We start from the raw sequence: 12,088 nt of genomic DNA, 5'->3' as shown, positions 1-12,088 counted from the left end.
GCATCCAGTGTGCGCAGAAGGTTTCATCCTACCAAAAAGCAGTTCCGAGCAATGCTCAGCTGCGAGGGCTCGAGGGCACGTAACGTGGGTTTTAAATGGAGCTCTCTGGCCAGATAGCTGCCTGCATTCATTCACGAGAGATCAGAGGTGCAAGCAGCTCCTTGGGCACACGTTGCAGCTCCGAACAGCAAAGGCTGCAGGCACACACGGGCCAGTGGGAAGCGGGAAACTAATTAAGAAGCAAGGTGGGTTTTGCCGTGAGCAGGTGCTATGGAGTTGGCAACGGCGCTCTAAGTCCAGATGGCCCCCCAAGGCCCCTGCAATGCCGGGGCTTCCAGCCCCGACCCCAGGCAGCTACCTGGCATTGGCAGCAGGGGAGCTGGAAGCCCTTGCTCGTCTCTCCTGGCCTGCTTTGCTGCAGGAGCTTTGCTCTGGGTCGCCTGGGCTGCAGAGAGAGGCCAGCAGAAGCCGAGGACCCGCATCACACTGGATAGGAGACAGGTCACCTCCTATAAACCACCTCCACTATGTCCCTCTGGCACCACGCTCTGCAGCCAGTTCTAACACTTGGATTTGCAGCGGGTGTTTCTGTGCCACTCGCTGGGAGCAGCAAGGAGAGGCTTGCACGGGCACAGGGTTTCTGCCCTCATCCCTGACCGAGGTCCTGGCATCCCCTGCTCCTCGCCCAGCCTCGTTTCATGCCCTCCCCTCTTCCTTCGCATCAGAGGTGGCACGGGCTGGAGCTCCAGGAAGAGGAGGATAAAATCAGAGGCTCCGTAGGCCTTCTTTTCACATGGTGAATTATTTACACTCGGGTTGGGATTTGCTGCTCTACTAATTTTGTTGTCTCCTCGTTCGTCCCACATTGCAGGCGGCGTTCCCTCCCCACTCCCTTCCCTCGCTGCCTGCCGGCCGATTTCGGCAGGTGCACGGGGAAGACGCCCAAGGAAGACGAGCCCTGGACTCCAATATCACTGAGTGCTATACAGAAAAGGGGGAAGGAGATGCAAAACGGCCTGACCTTTAAAACAACCCAGCTCTCGGGTTCCCTCCCCCACCTGGGAGCAGCTCACGGGCTCTGTCATAACCTTCCCTTCCCCGTCCCAGCATTTATTTATAAGCACTATCAATAATTAAGGAGCCGCCTGCCTGCCTGCCTCGGCTGCGGCGTTGACAGAGGCACCGCTGATGTTTCGTGCCTCAGCCTGGCTGCGTTGCTCTTTTGGGCTTCTGATTTTCCCCCCTTGCTTTGGTTGAAGCCCCCAAATTGCCCACCAGGAGCCAGCCCAAGCTGTCCCTAGATGCTGAGGGAAGCCCCTGTGGTGTCAGGCAGGCAGAGGTGGACAAAAGGAGGTGACGAGGGGCTGGGGCTGCTGGCAGAGGGGGGCTGATGGCAGCTGGGAGCCATGGGGATGCCCACCATGGCAGGGGAAAGCAGGGCAGCCCGAAGTCTGCGCCCGCTGGAAGAGCTCTGCTGGTCCCTCAGCCTTTTTCTGCAGCTCCAAGGGTGGCGAGGGAGGGAGGGGAGCCTGGCACGGCTCCTGCCAGAGCTGCTTTGCCATCTGGCACTGGGATGCGATGCCAGGGGCTGAGTGGGAGTCGGCAGAGGGGCCTGAATCTTCTGGCCTGGCGCTGGAGAGATCTCGGTGAGAGGAAATGAGAGAGGGGGCTGCAAGCAGCAGCCGCTGGGGCCCTGAGCACGGATCCCAAATCAAGGTGCAAGCTGGGGTGGCATTAAGCCAGCCACGGAGGAAGGATGCTGCTTCTCACAGACCTGGGTGGTTGTGGGGACGCCAGCTACAAGAGCAGAGCAGATCTGCTGCATATAATTCATTCCCCACCTTCTTTCTTTCATTAATTTTAAGCAGGGAGCATCCCACCCGCCAGCATCCTCAGGCTTCGGTGGCGACATTCGCCTCACCACCTGCTTGGCTCCTGGGGCACGTCTGAAAGGCCAGGCCGAGAAAAACTCCTCGCTGCCCTCAGCACCCAGGGATGAGGCCACGGGATGCCCCGAGAGCCGGGCACCGCTCCCCGCCGCGCTGGCCCCTGCGCTGCATGGGCAGGGGGCTGGAAGGCAGGAGCTGGAACAAAATCCAGGCTAACGAAGGGTAATTAGTGCTCATCCCAGGGAGCGGTAGGAGACACAACCTACGATCAACAACACCTCTATTAATAGCTGCCAGCAGCTGCACGGCTCCTGCTGGGACCTGGGGAGAGCGGAAGGCTTTGGGAGGAGAGGCAGCGTGTGGGATGCTCGCCGTCCCTTCAGCGCTGGCTTTGCAGGGGCTTTTTCCTCCTCCTGAGCCTTTTGCCGCTTCCCCCAGGGCTGCAGGAGGTGCTGGCTGCTTTCTAGCAGTGCTCTCTAGCAGAAGGCAACAGGAGGGGAGCCTGGAGAAGGGGCTCAGGAGCTTCTCCCCACTCCTTGGGGTCCTCATCTTGCTGAGCCATAGGCACTTGGGAATGGCTGTGAGCCCAGATGTGAAGAGGAATGGGAATGGGAATGGGAATGGGAGGGGTGTTTTACCCTCCACACTTAGCCAGCTGCATTTGAGCTGGCATCTGAAGCACCTACGGCTGCAAACGCTGCTGGAAGCTCATGCTGATGTCTGTGTGCTTGGAAATAAATGTGTTAACCTGGCCATTTTGAAGGTACCACTGCTTGTTTTCATCAGATTCAACACCTGCTTGTACCCAGCTCCACAACTGACTGCAATACTTGAGCCACGTCATCTCCATGATAATTTTTTTTTTTTTTGAAAAGCAAGATCTTAAAGGCCCTGAGGATGTGCCCCCAGAAATAAAATGGCTAGTATGGGGCCAGCTTTTGGGAAAGGCTCTGGCATCCCCTCTGATTAAACACCAGCCTGAATCCCAGGCTGCCTCACACTCTTCTCCAGAGCTGGAGAGACAGCATCAGGCCACTCCTACACTGCTGCTGAAGTCGAGCTGCACATCACCGAAAGTCATGCAGTAGGCCTCAAAATCTTCATTTTTTAATCCTTCCCAGATCACATTTGTAACCTCGTCTTCACAACCAGGAGGTACATTTTAACCGAGAGGCAGTGCAGCTCCCCAAAAATGCCAGCTATCTGGGGACTCACAGGGATATCAGGAGAGCTGGCAACAGCGCTATGCGTGCTCCCACAGGGCACGCACTGCGATGTTCCCGCTGCCGAGCACGTCAGCATTTTGAAAGAGCAGAAGTCGCCTTTCAGCCTGGAAAGCTACTGGCGAATACCAAAACGCCTGGGTCTGAGGACGGGGGAAAATGAGACGCACATTTACTTCCCTTTGTGCAGTGTGGCTGTGGCACCTGGCCGTGCCAGCGGCACTGTGTGCCCCCCAGTGCTGCAGGAGCCTTCCCGGGGGGGATACACACATGAGCGTGGCTGGGATCCCCACGGGTGACACCCGGAGGTGCCAGAGAGCTGGGGGTGATGTGTTTGGGTTACCCGGGTGCCCGAGTCCCGCCCCAGAGTTGTGTGCCCCGGATACACATCGGTGACCGGGCAACAGCGGCCGCCTCGCTGGCAGGTGAGGGGCTCCAGGGCTGTTGGAGACAGCCGCAGGGGGTGTGGGGGTGATGCTCGGGCCCTAAAGGGCTTTTCCTGCCGCTGAAGCCCCTCAGGGGGCAGGGGTCTGGCCGTGCAGGACCGCGATGTTGACCCTCAGCACCAGCTGGAGGGCGGTGGCGACATCATGAGCCATTTTCCCAAGTGGCTGGCTGGCCTAATTCTGCCTGCTATCCCCTTACAGACAAATTTCATTATGTGTGAAGCTAAATAGATTCCTCGTCTGGCATCCCTTTTTTTTTTTTTTTTTTTTCCTTTACTTAAGGCCCGCTGCAGAGAGGCGGTGTGCGATATGCTGCCCTAATGGATCCTTAGCATCAGCCTCATGGCAGGGAGCAGCGCTGGTGGCACCAGCAGCCGGCACCAGCACCAGGACCCCTGGCTGATGCCTCCTCTGCAGGACAGCCAGCGTTTGCTGCAGCAATGCTGTGAGAGCTGGTAGGAGGCACCAGCCGGAGGTCACCACTTCCCACACGACTCCTGGTCAGGCTCTCTGGGCTTTGGGGTGAATCTAATGAGCAGAGAAATTTAGGTTTGAGCAGATGTCCCATCTCCAGGTCACAGGAGGTGCCAGCGAGATGCTGGTTTGCTGTTTAAATACGCGCTCAGCACCCCAGCTCTGAGGACGGGCTCGATGAGCCTCCTGCAGCCCAGGCGAGGGGACGCAGCCACGGTCAGAAAAGCCATCAGAAGCCCCAGTTAGCTGTGAGTGGCCTGGGGGGCAGAGTGACACAGATGCTTTTTGAATGGGATGAAGGGCTGAGCAAGGAGAAAGCCTTTTTTGCGGTCACCTCTCCTCTGCCAGTGTTGGCTGTGCTGTGCCTGTCTGCTGAAGCCCACCAAGCACCACGAGCTGGGTTTTCAGCTGGGTTGAGGAGGTCAGAGGAAGGACTCCCAGCTCTCTCATTTACACGTGGCCCGTTCCTTCTCCTCCCACACCCACCCTTCTTCAGACCAGGCTTCTTTTTCTTCTACGGCCTTTGTTTTTGCCATCTTTGCAGCAGTGCCTGCCAGAAAATGCAGCTTCCCTTGGCACCTGTGTCCTCCTGCTTTGCATTGGAGGATTCCCTGCTGCTGCTCTCTCCCTCACCCCGTCTCCTGACTCTCATCCCGAAATGGTTCTTCTCATCCAGGACCTGCTACAAGCACATTGTATTAGGAACAGCGTGACCAGCAGGGCTAGGGAGGTGATCGTCCCCCTGTACTCAGCTCTGGTGAGGCCGCACCTCGAGTACTGTGTTCAGTTTTGGGCCCCTCGCTACAAGAAGGACATCGAGGTGCTTGAGCGGGTGCAGAGAAGGGCGACGAAGCTGGTGAGGGGCCTGGAGAACAAGTCCTACGAGGAGCGGCTGAGGGAGCTGGGCTTGTTCAGCCTGGAGAAGAGGAGGCTCAGGGGCGACCTTATCGCTCTTTTTAGGTACCTCAAGGGAGACTGTAGCGAGGTGGGGGTTGATCTGTTCTCCCACGTGCCTGGTGACAGGACGAGGGGGAATGGGTTTAAGTTGAGCCAGGGGAGTTTTAGGCTAGATGTTAGGAAGAACTTCTTCACTGAAAGGGTTGTGAGGCATTGGAACAGGCTGCCCAGGGAAGTGGTGGAGTCACCATCCCTGGAAGTCTTCAAAAGACGTTTAGATGTAGAGCTTAGGGATATGGTTTAGTGGAGGGCTGTTAGCGTTAGGTTGGAGGTTGGACTCGATGACCTTGAGGTCTCTTCCAACCTAGAAAATTCTGTGATTCTGTGATTCTGTGAAGAAGCATTTGCTGACACATTTGCTGCAGTACAACATGGATCATTTTGTTTCTGACCTTTAGCTCTTGGCATTTCACAGATCTCTCTTCCCCTTTTGTAGGTTCCTTTTGCAGGCCCTTCCTCACGTCTCTTTTGGAGGGGGAAGGAGCAGAGGCAGGCAAGCTCACAAAGCCGTACAGAGCTTTCAGAGAGTGAGGGACTTATGCTGACTGAGGCACTGGTCCTGAGGTTGGGGTGGGAAGCAGCAAATGGGAACATTTGGTCTGGGAAAGCTCTGCAGAGCTAATAGGGATGGGCATCATGCCTTCTGGTCCAGGCTGGTTCTCTTAGCTCATATCTGCTTCGTGTGGGTCTGCACAGGTCTGACCCGCCTCATCAGTTAATGGATGTTTGGAAAGAGTTCAGCTGGAGAATAATTGAGCAAAGCAGAAAAAAATGAATGCACTTATAGTAAGCATCTGCCTGTGAAGAGCCATGAGGGCAGGCAGGCACAGTGGATCTAACTGGGGGTGATCTGGCCCAGTATCCCTCTCTGACAGCAGCAGGTTCCCCCAGAGGAGTGGGAAACAGATGTAAGTGCATGTGTTTGTTTCCACCTGCACTCTCCCACCTCCAACCATTTTCAGACTGACAGGTGTGGTTTCTGGGCACTGAATCATTTCCAAAGGGTTTCTCTTCCCTGAACTTGTCCTGGAGCCTCCACCGGCTGTCAGCACCCGCAGCAAGGAGTTCCCCAGCTTAACCGTAGGCGGCACGAAGAACCGCCTTTCCCCTTTGTTTTAAGCCCAGCTCCTGCCAGCTTCACCTATTTATTTTATTGGAAAAGACAGGGAGCTCTCAATTCCTGTCCATCCTCTTCAACGGCACACTGAATGAACACCACCCTGTTATCTTTTATTACATGCAGTGTTTGGAGACCTCTTTGTGCAAGGCAGTGGATGAAGATAAGGGTAAATAATAGTTGCTTTGCTGCAGTGCCTCCGGTGCGAGCAGAGGAAGCAGAAGAAGGGTGGGGGAAACTGCATGACAGAAGAGCTGTGTGAGCTGGACACCCTTACAGCCGGTCTCTTTCCAAGGTTGCCTTTTTCTTTTCCAGGCAGCCCAGCTGGAAAACTTGATTCTCCTGACCCCGAGCAATTTCCCTCGTGCCTCCCGTGAAGGAGCCGTGGGCGGTGAGCGCGATGCAGCAGGCTGCTGGCAGGAGCAGGCCCATTCCCTCGCTGCGGCGCTCCCAGAGCAGGCTGACTGCTGACTCCTACTGCATACACCGCATCATCGAGGACCCCGAGTGGTCCCTCGCCGCCGTCCCCCAGCTCACCGAGCTCTGCCTCCAGCACATCGTCCACAATTTCACCCGTAAGCGGGAGGGAGAGCTTCTCCCCGGGGTGTGTGGGAGCAGAGGGCCAGCAAGGCACAGAGGCAGCCAAAATGCACAGTGTGGCACCCAGCCCAAAGGAGCAGTGGGGCAAATATCTCCCCAGGCAGCTAGTTAAACATAATATTTAGTTGTTGAGTATGTATTTTAACACTCTGGTCCCTTCTCGTGGGTCACACACGGGCCTGGTTCCCAGCACGGGGATGGAGTGCTGCACGAGGGACGCAGAAAGGGGCCCTGCTGCCAGGAGCCTCCGAACACACGTGGTGGTGCTCACGGCTTCAGGCTTCCTCCACAGCTCTTGGTGGCGACGTGACAAGCTACACCCTCGGGCAGGGAATGTGCTTTTGAAGCAGGTGGATGGGTGAAGCATAGTAAAATATAAAAAGCACATCTCATCTGGGAACAGGAGAGAAAGGGCCTAGCCGTCACTCAGGGGGGCCGCAGCAAAGCCCAAGGATGTGCCCACATGGGGTCTGTAAAATGGTGTGGTGCCTGGGGGCTGAGCTCAGAGACCTCACAGTCCTACCAGCCTGATTAGTCCGATGCCAAATGCGACCCAGAGGGAAGCTATCCTGCTTCTGTCCCACCTCTGGTTGTGCTGTGGGACTCCGCAGAGAGTCCTGAATGCCAGCTGTGGGACATGGAGAAGAGACTCCAGGAGGAGCCTGTGGCAGGACTCTGGGTGTCCTTAGGGAGGGAATGCCACAGAGACAGAGAAAATATAAGATTAACCCCACTTTGTGCCTCAAAATCTGATTCCCCATGTGCAGATAAGGCACACGGGTAAGACAGACACCTGACTTCAGATAAAAAGGCATGAGGACTTGCATGAAAAGCATGCAGGTAACTCAGTTCTCAAATAACCTTTGATATGTTTAGGAACCAAAGGGAGTAAGTTCAGCAACTGGCAAGCCGAGCTCTTCCGTCACTGTAAGCCTGGCGCAGCTCTGTTGGCAGCAGAAGTCCTGCTCTGAATATCAACCGCATTAAACCCAAATTTAAACCGGGAGCCAAGGTTCTGGTGCAGATCCCAAATATTATGAGGGTAAACCCAATTACACTGATGCTTTGTCATAAAAGTAAGAAATCCTACACAAAAATGAGTCATTTTCTGCCAGCTTAGCTCCCTGCACCAGCTGATGGCAAGTGAGAGGGGAACCAGTAACAGCAGCTGGGGGTCGGGCAGAACCAGAGGGCCAGCCCCACTTCCTACAGCCCAGACCAACCTCTCCTCCTCTCCTTTCCCTCCAGAGAACCCTATTTTAGACCGTCTCCTGCCTGAGCACCAAAGGAAGGTGCTGGACAGGCTCCCCACTGACCTTCCGCTCGCGGTCACTGCCAACCTAGTGAGTGACGAGGACTACTGGAAGCGGTGCTGCACCGAGCGCTGGCAGGTGTGTGACATCTCCGGCTATGGGGACAGCTGGAAACGGATGTTCTTCGAACGCCACCTGGAGAACATCCTGAAAAGTTTTGTCCCCAACACCACGGACCCCAACCAGGTTCTGGAGCTCATCCCGCTCTGCAAAGACTACGTGAGGAAACTGGAGGTTGACCAGTTCCTGCCGCCGCTGAAGGTGGATCCAGAGGAGGAGGTGGACGACATCTCTGATTCAGGGAGTGATTTGGGGCTTGGTGAGGTCCCCATACATCACTATGACCTGGGAGCCCTCGTTACTGCTCTCCCTTACCTTGAAGAGCTTCATCTTACTTACGGCGTGAAGGACTGCGGCATGAATTTCGAGTGGAACCTCTTTAAGTTCACCTACCAGGACTGCTGCAACCTGGCTGGTGCCGTGAAGAAGTGCCACAAATTGAAGGTAATGCATCCCAAAATCAATCTTTCTTCCTCAGCTCGATCTTCAGATTGCCTTTGGAGGGGGAGGAGAGGGAGAAACCCTGGGCTCAGTTTTCCCTGCTGGTAGTGAAGAGAGGTTAACTTGCTGGCCTCCTGCTGAGCATCTCTTTCTGTTTATGCTCTTGGTAGAAGACATTGCCAGAGGGTGAAAACCATATTTGCTCACTCAAAACTTGTTCCCTGTAGCCCAAGAGAAAGCAACACTCCTGCTTTAACTCCATATGTGGTTTTGGGAGAGAAGAGAGGGGAAAGATGGAGAGAGTTTTTCACAGGGACAGTTTTGGGTGGTTATGCTCAGTAAATAAATCTTGATGTACCCCAAGACCTCCAGGAAGAGCATGGGGAAGAGTGAGGAGGGTGAGGAGGCTTCTTCTTCCTGGATGCTAACAAAACCCTCAGTTCCTTGACAATTTCAGTGCATATATTTAGCCTCTCATAAACACCAGAGCGCAGTCAGAGCGAGCTGGCCAAACACTGTCTCCAAATTGACATGCTTTAGGAAATATTTTCCTGCGTGGCTTCTAGAAGGGAAATCACCTCTCACATGGCTGTCGAGGTGCCCTGGCCACACAGAGCCTTGCCCTTAAGGAAGAGCACTGCAGGTTACCACCAATGCATGTGGCCATCTGGACAATCCAGTTGTGATTGGGGGTGGATTTAGCTATTAGTCCCTGCAGAAGGTTGGGCAGCTTTCTTTCATTTAATTTTGCCCTACGTGTTAGAGATCCCACAGAGTCAGAGGAGAGGAATGGGAGTTTCCAAGAGGTGAACCCTGGGGCAGGCAGGGGAACTCAGTGTCATGCCCTGCCCTCTCCACAATAAAAAACAGCTACTTTACCCCACTAGCTAAATGCATCTAAAGCAAAGGGAGATGAATCTCATCTCTGGTGAGCCACAGGCTTGAGAACTCGTGCAAAGCTCCATCCAAAGTGCCTGTTTCAGCATCCCTGTCCTTTACCCCACAGGTTTTCAAGCTGACACGCAGCAACGTGGATGACGACAAGACCAAGCTGCTGGTCCGCAGCTTGCTGGATCACCCCTCCCTGCTGGCGCTGAACCTGTCCCACAACCTCATCGGGGACACAGGGGCACAAGCTGTGGGCAAGCTGATCAACCGCAGCAAGCTAGAAACCCTGGATCTGTGTAACAACAAGATCCATCACGCGGGGGCTCAGGCCCTGGCCCAGGCGCTGGCCCAGAACTGCACCCTGACCTCCCTGAACCTGCGCCTCAACTACCTGGGGGACGAGGGCGGGGAGGCGATGGGCCGTGCCCTGCTGGCCAACACCACCCTGAAGTCCATCCACCTGGGAAGCAACATGCTGTTGGAGCCGAGTGCTGTGCTGCTCTCCCAGGTCCTTGCTCAGAACGCCACCCTGACGTCCATCAACTTGTCGTGCAACCACATCGGGCCGGTAAGAGAAAGCCCCGCTCCCTGCAGCTGGACATGGTTGTGAGGTTTGATGCTGGGACGCGGTCTCAACCTGCCCTCGGTGTCCCTGCTTAAGCAGGGGGTTGCAGCAGGTGGCCTCCAGAGGTCCCGTCCCACCTCAGGCATCCTGTGAGCGCGTGGTTTGGTTGTGAAGGAGATGCTGAGCCTGGTCCGCCTCAAAGCCACAGGGCAGAGGCATCCCTCACATTTCAGTCTTGCTGGGATAACAATCAGATGCAAGCAGTGAAGAGACTACAGCAGACAGCACAAAGGAGAACGTCTTCTGTGGGGACACATGCATTTATCTCACTCACACCTAGCTCTTCTCACGGGGCTCTCAGGCAGACGCCAGCTCCCAGGCTTCTGGGCAGAGAGGGGTTTTCCCCACAGGAGACTGAAATCCAGGGAGTATGCCTGGGGGAATCACAGCCACTTTACCCACGTGGGAGTAGATAAAAATGATAGGTGGCATAAGACGAGGGCCTTATTCATATCCTCTGTACTTCAGATCTGCTGTGCCATCTGTCACGCAGTGGCACACAGGCAGTTTTCGCCCTTCCCAGAATCTCTCCTGTCCGTCAGGAGGACATAGTTAGAAAATTGGCTCTGCTGTTCAGCTCCTTTAATTCCCCCCGCAGCTCTGGTGCGGTGTGGCAGGTCAAAAGTGTCGCGTCTGGATGCTTCTTTGTGGCTCCTGAGCCACAGGCGCGCGTTTTCTAGGCAGAGGAGCATCCACAAATCTTAGCGCATCCCTAAGAGCTGCAGTGTGCAGCATGCCCACAAAGCCGACCACTTCTCTTCTGCTGATTAAAAAAAGGAGCTTTAGAAATCTGAAACTAGACAGCTAAATGCAATCATGCTGGCTTTGAAACTTTCTGTGCTGCCTCAATTTTTCTCGCTGTCACAATAAAGAGACAGCAAGACCAGCTGTCCCTGCTGGCAGGAATATTGGCATCAATATGTTTGACAACGGTTTTAAAAGGATTTGATGGCAGAAAACCTTTTGTGAGCCCTCATTTTTATGGTTCTGGACATGGATAACCATCTGAGTGTAACGATACAAGGGGACAAGTGTTGGAAAGGATAGCAGGATTTTTGCTTAGTAAATAATAATCTTTGTGCCTGGCATTTTCCATCTGATGAGCTCCCCTGGTACCCGTTTGTGAAGCCCTGTAGCACCCCAAGAAGCGGGCTGCTGTTTTTGTCTTTGTTTTACATATGGGAAAATGGAGGTCTTTGCTAGGGATGCATCAAATCCTCTGTACCCCTTTAAAGAGAGGTTCCTCTCCCTTCTCACATTTTGTCCTTTTTAGCAAGAGGTCTAACGGGCAGGGTGCTGGGGAGAGGGGGCTGCCTGCATGGAGGTGATGGGGTTGGGATGTGCGTTGGGTATGTGAAAGAGAAGAGCTGTGGGAAGAAAAAGCCAAATGGTTGCATCCCTAATGACCATATTTCAGGCAAGGGAAGGAAATGCACCAGGTGAGCTGCTAGAGCAGACTCCTGGCAGGTTATCCTCTGCGTCCGTGCCATTAAGCAGCCTGAGCTTGAAGACTCCTGACACCATACCCAGAGGGAGTCATTAGCACGTGTCATAGCGCTGAGCACTGCAGAAGGTTACGCTCCGGCCCCGTCCTTCTCTTGGGAGCAAGGTTTCAGGCTTGGGTGAAGCCTCACTCACTTTTGGGCTCCTTTCCTCTACCCGCTGCAGGATGGTGGCAAGCAGCTGCTGGAAGGGCTGGCGGGCAACAAGACGCTGACCGAGTTCGACCTCCGCCTGGCAGAGGTGGGCCAGGAGAATGAGTTCCTCATCGGGCAGATGCTGTGGGCCAACAGGCACGCCACCCGGCTGGCACCTCAGCCACAGCCACCAGCCGAGCCCCTCTGACCAGGACGCTGCAGAAAGCTCCCCAGGTACCAGTTTTGCTCCCCACATAGGATCTGGGCTGACAAACCTCCCCTTGCACAAGTGGAGGGCTTCCAGTAGAGCACCTGGGGTCGGCAATCCAGCCCCTCAACCCCCAGGGGAGGGCTCTGGGGCTGCTTCCCCAGCTGCCCCCCCATCCCTGCTGTCCCCCAGGGGTCAAAGCATCCAGTG

The 12,088-nt window shown here is 55.1% G+C and overlaps 1 protein-coding gene across 1 annotated transcript; it reads left to right on the top strand.

The window, feature by feature from the left end:
* Positions 1-6,506: 6,506 nt before the first annotated feature.
* Positions 6,507-11,878, top strand: DRC5 (dynein regulatory complex subunit 5; the record flags this gene model as incomplete). Its single annotated transcript, XM_082757863.1, has 4 exons — positions 6,507-6,681; positions 7,955-8,523; positions 9,527-9,976; positions 11,702-11,878. 4 exons carry the CDS (start codon positions 6,507-6,509, stop codon positions 11,876-11,878), a joined length of 1,371 nt encoding a protein of 456 aa, XP_082613989.1.
* Between the last annotated feature and the right edge of the window lie 210 nt (positions 11,879-12,088).

This window comes from Aythya marila (assembly GCF_965140915.1).
Source record: "Aythya marila genome assembly, chromosome: 3".
Classification (NCBI taxonomy): Eukaryota; Metazoa; Chordata; class Aves; order Anseriformes; family Anatidae; genus Aythya; species Aythya marila.
Note: the sequence above shows the minus strand (reverse complement) of the source record. Positions and strands in the feature narration are given on the sequence as shown.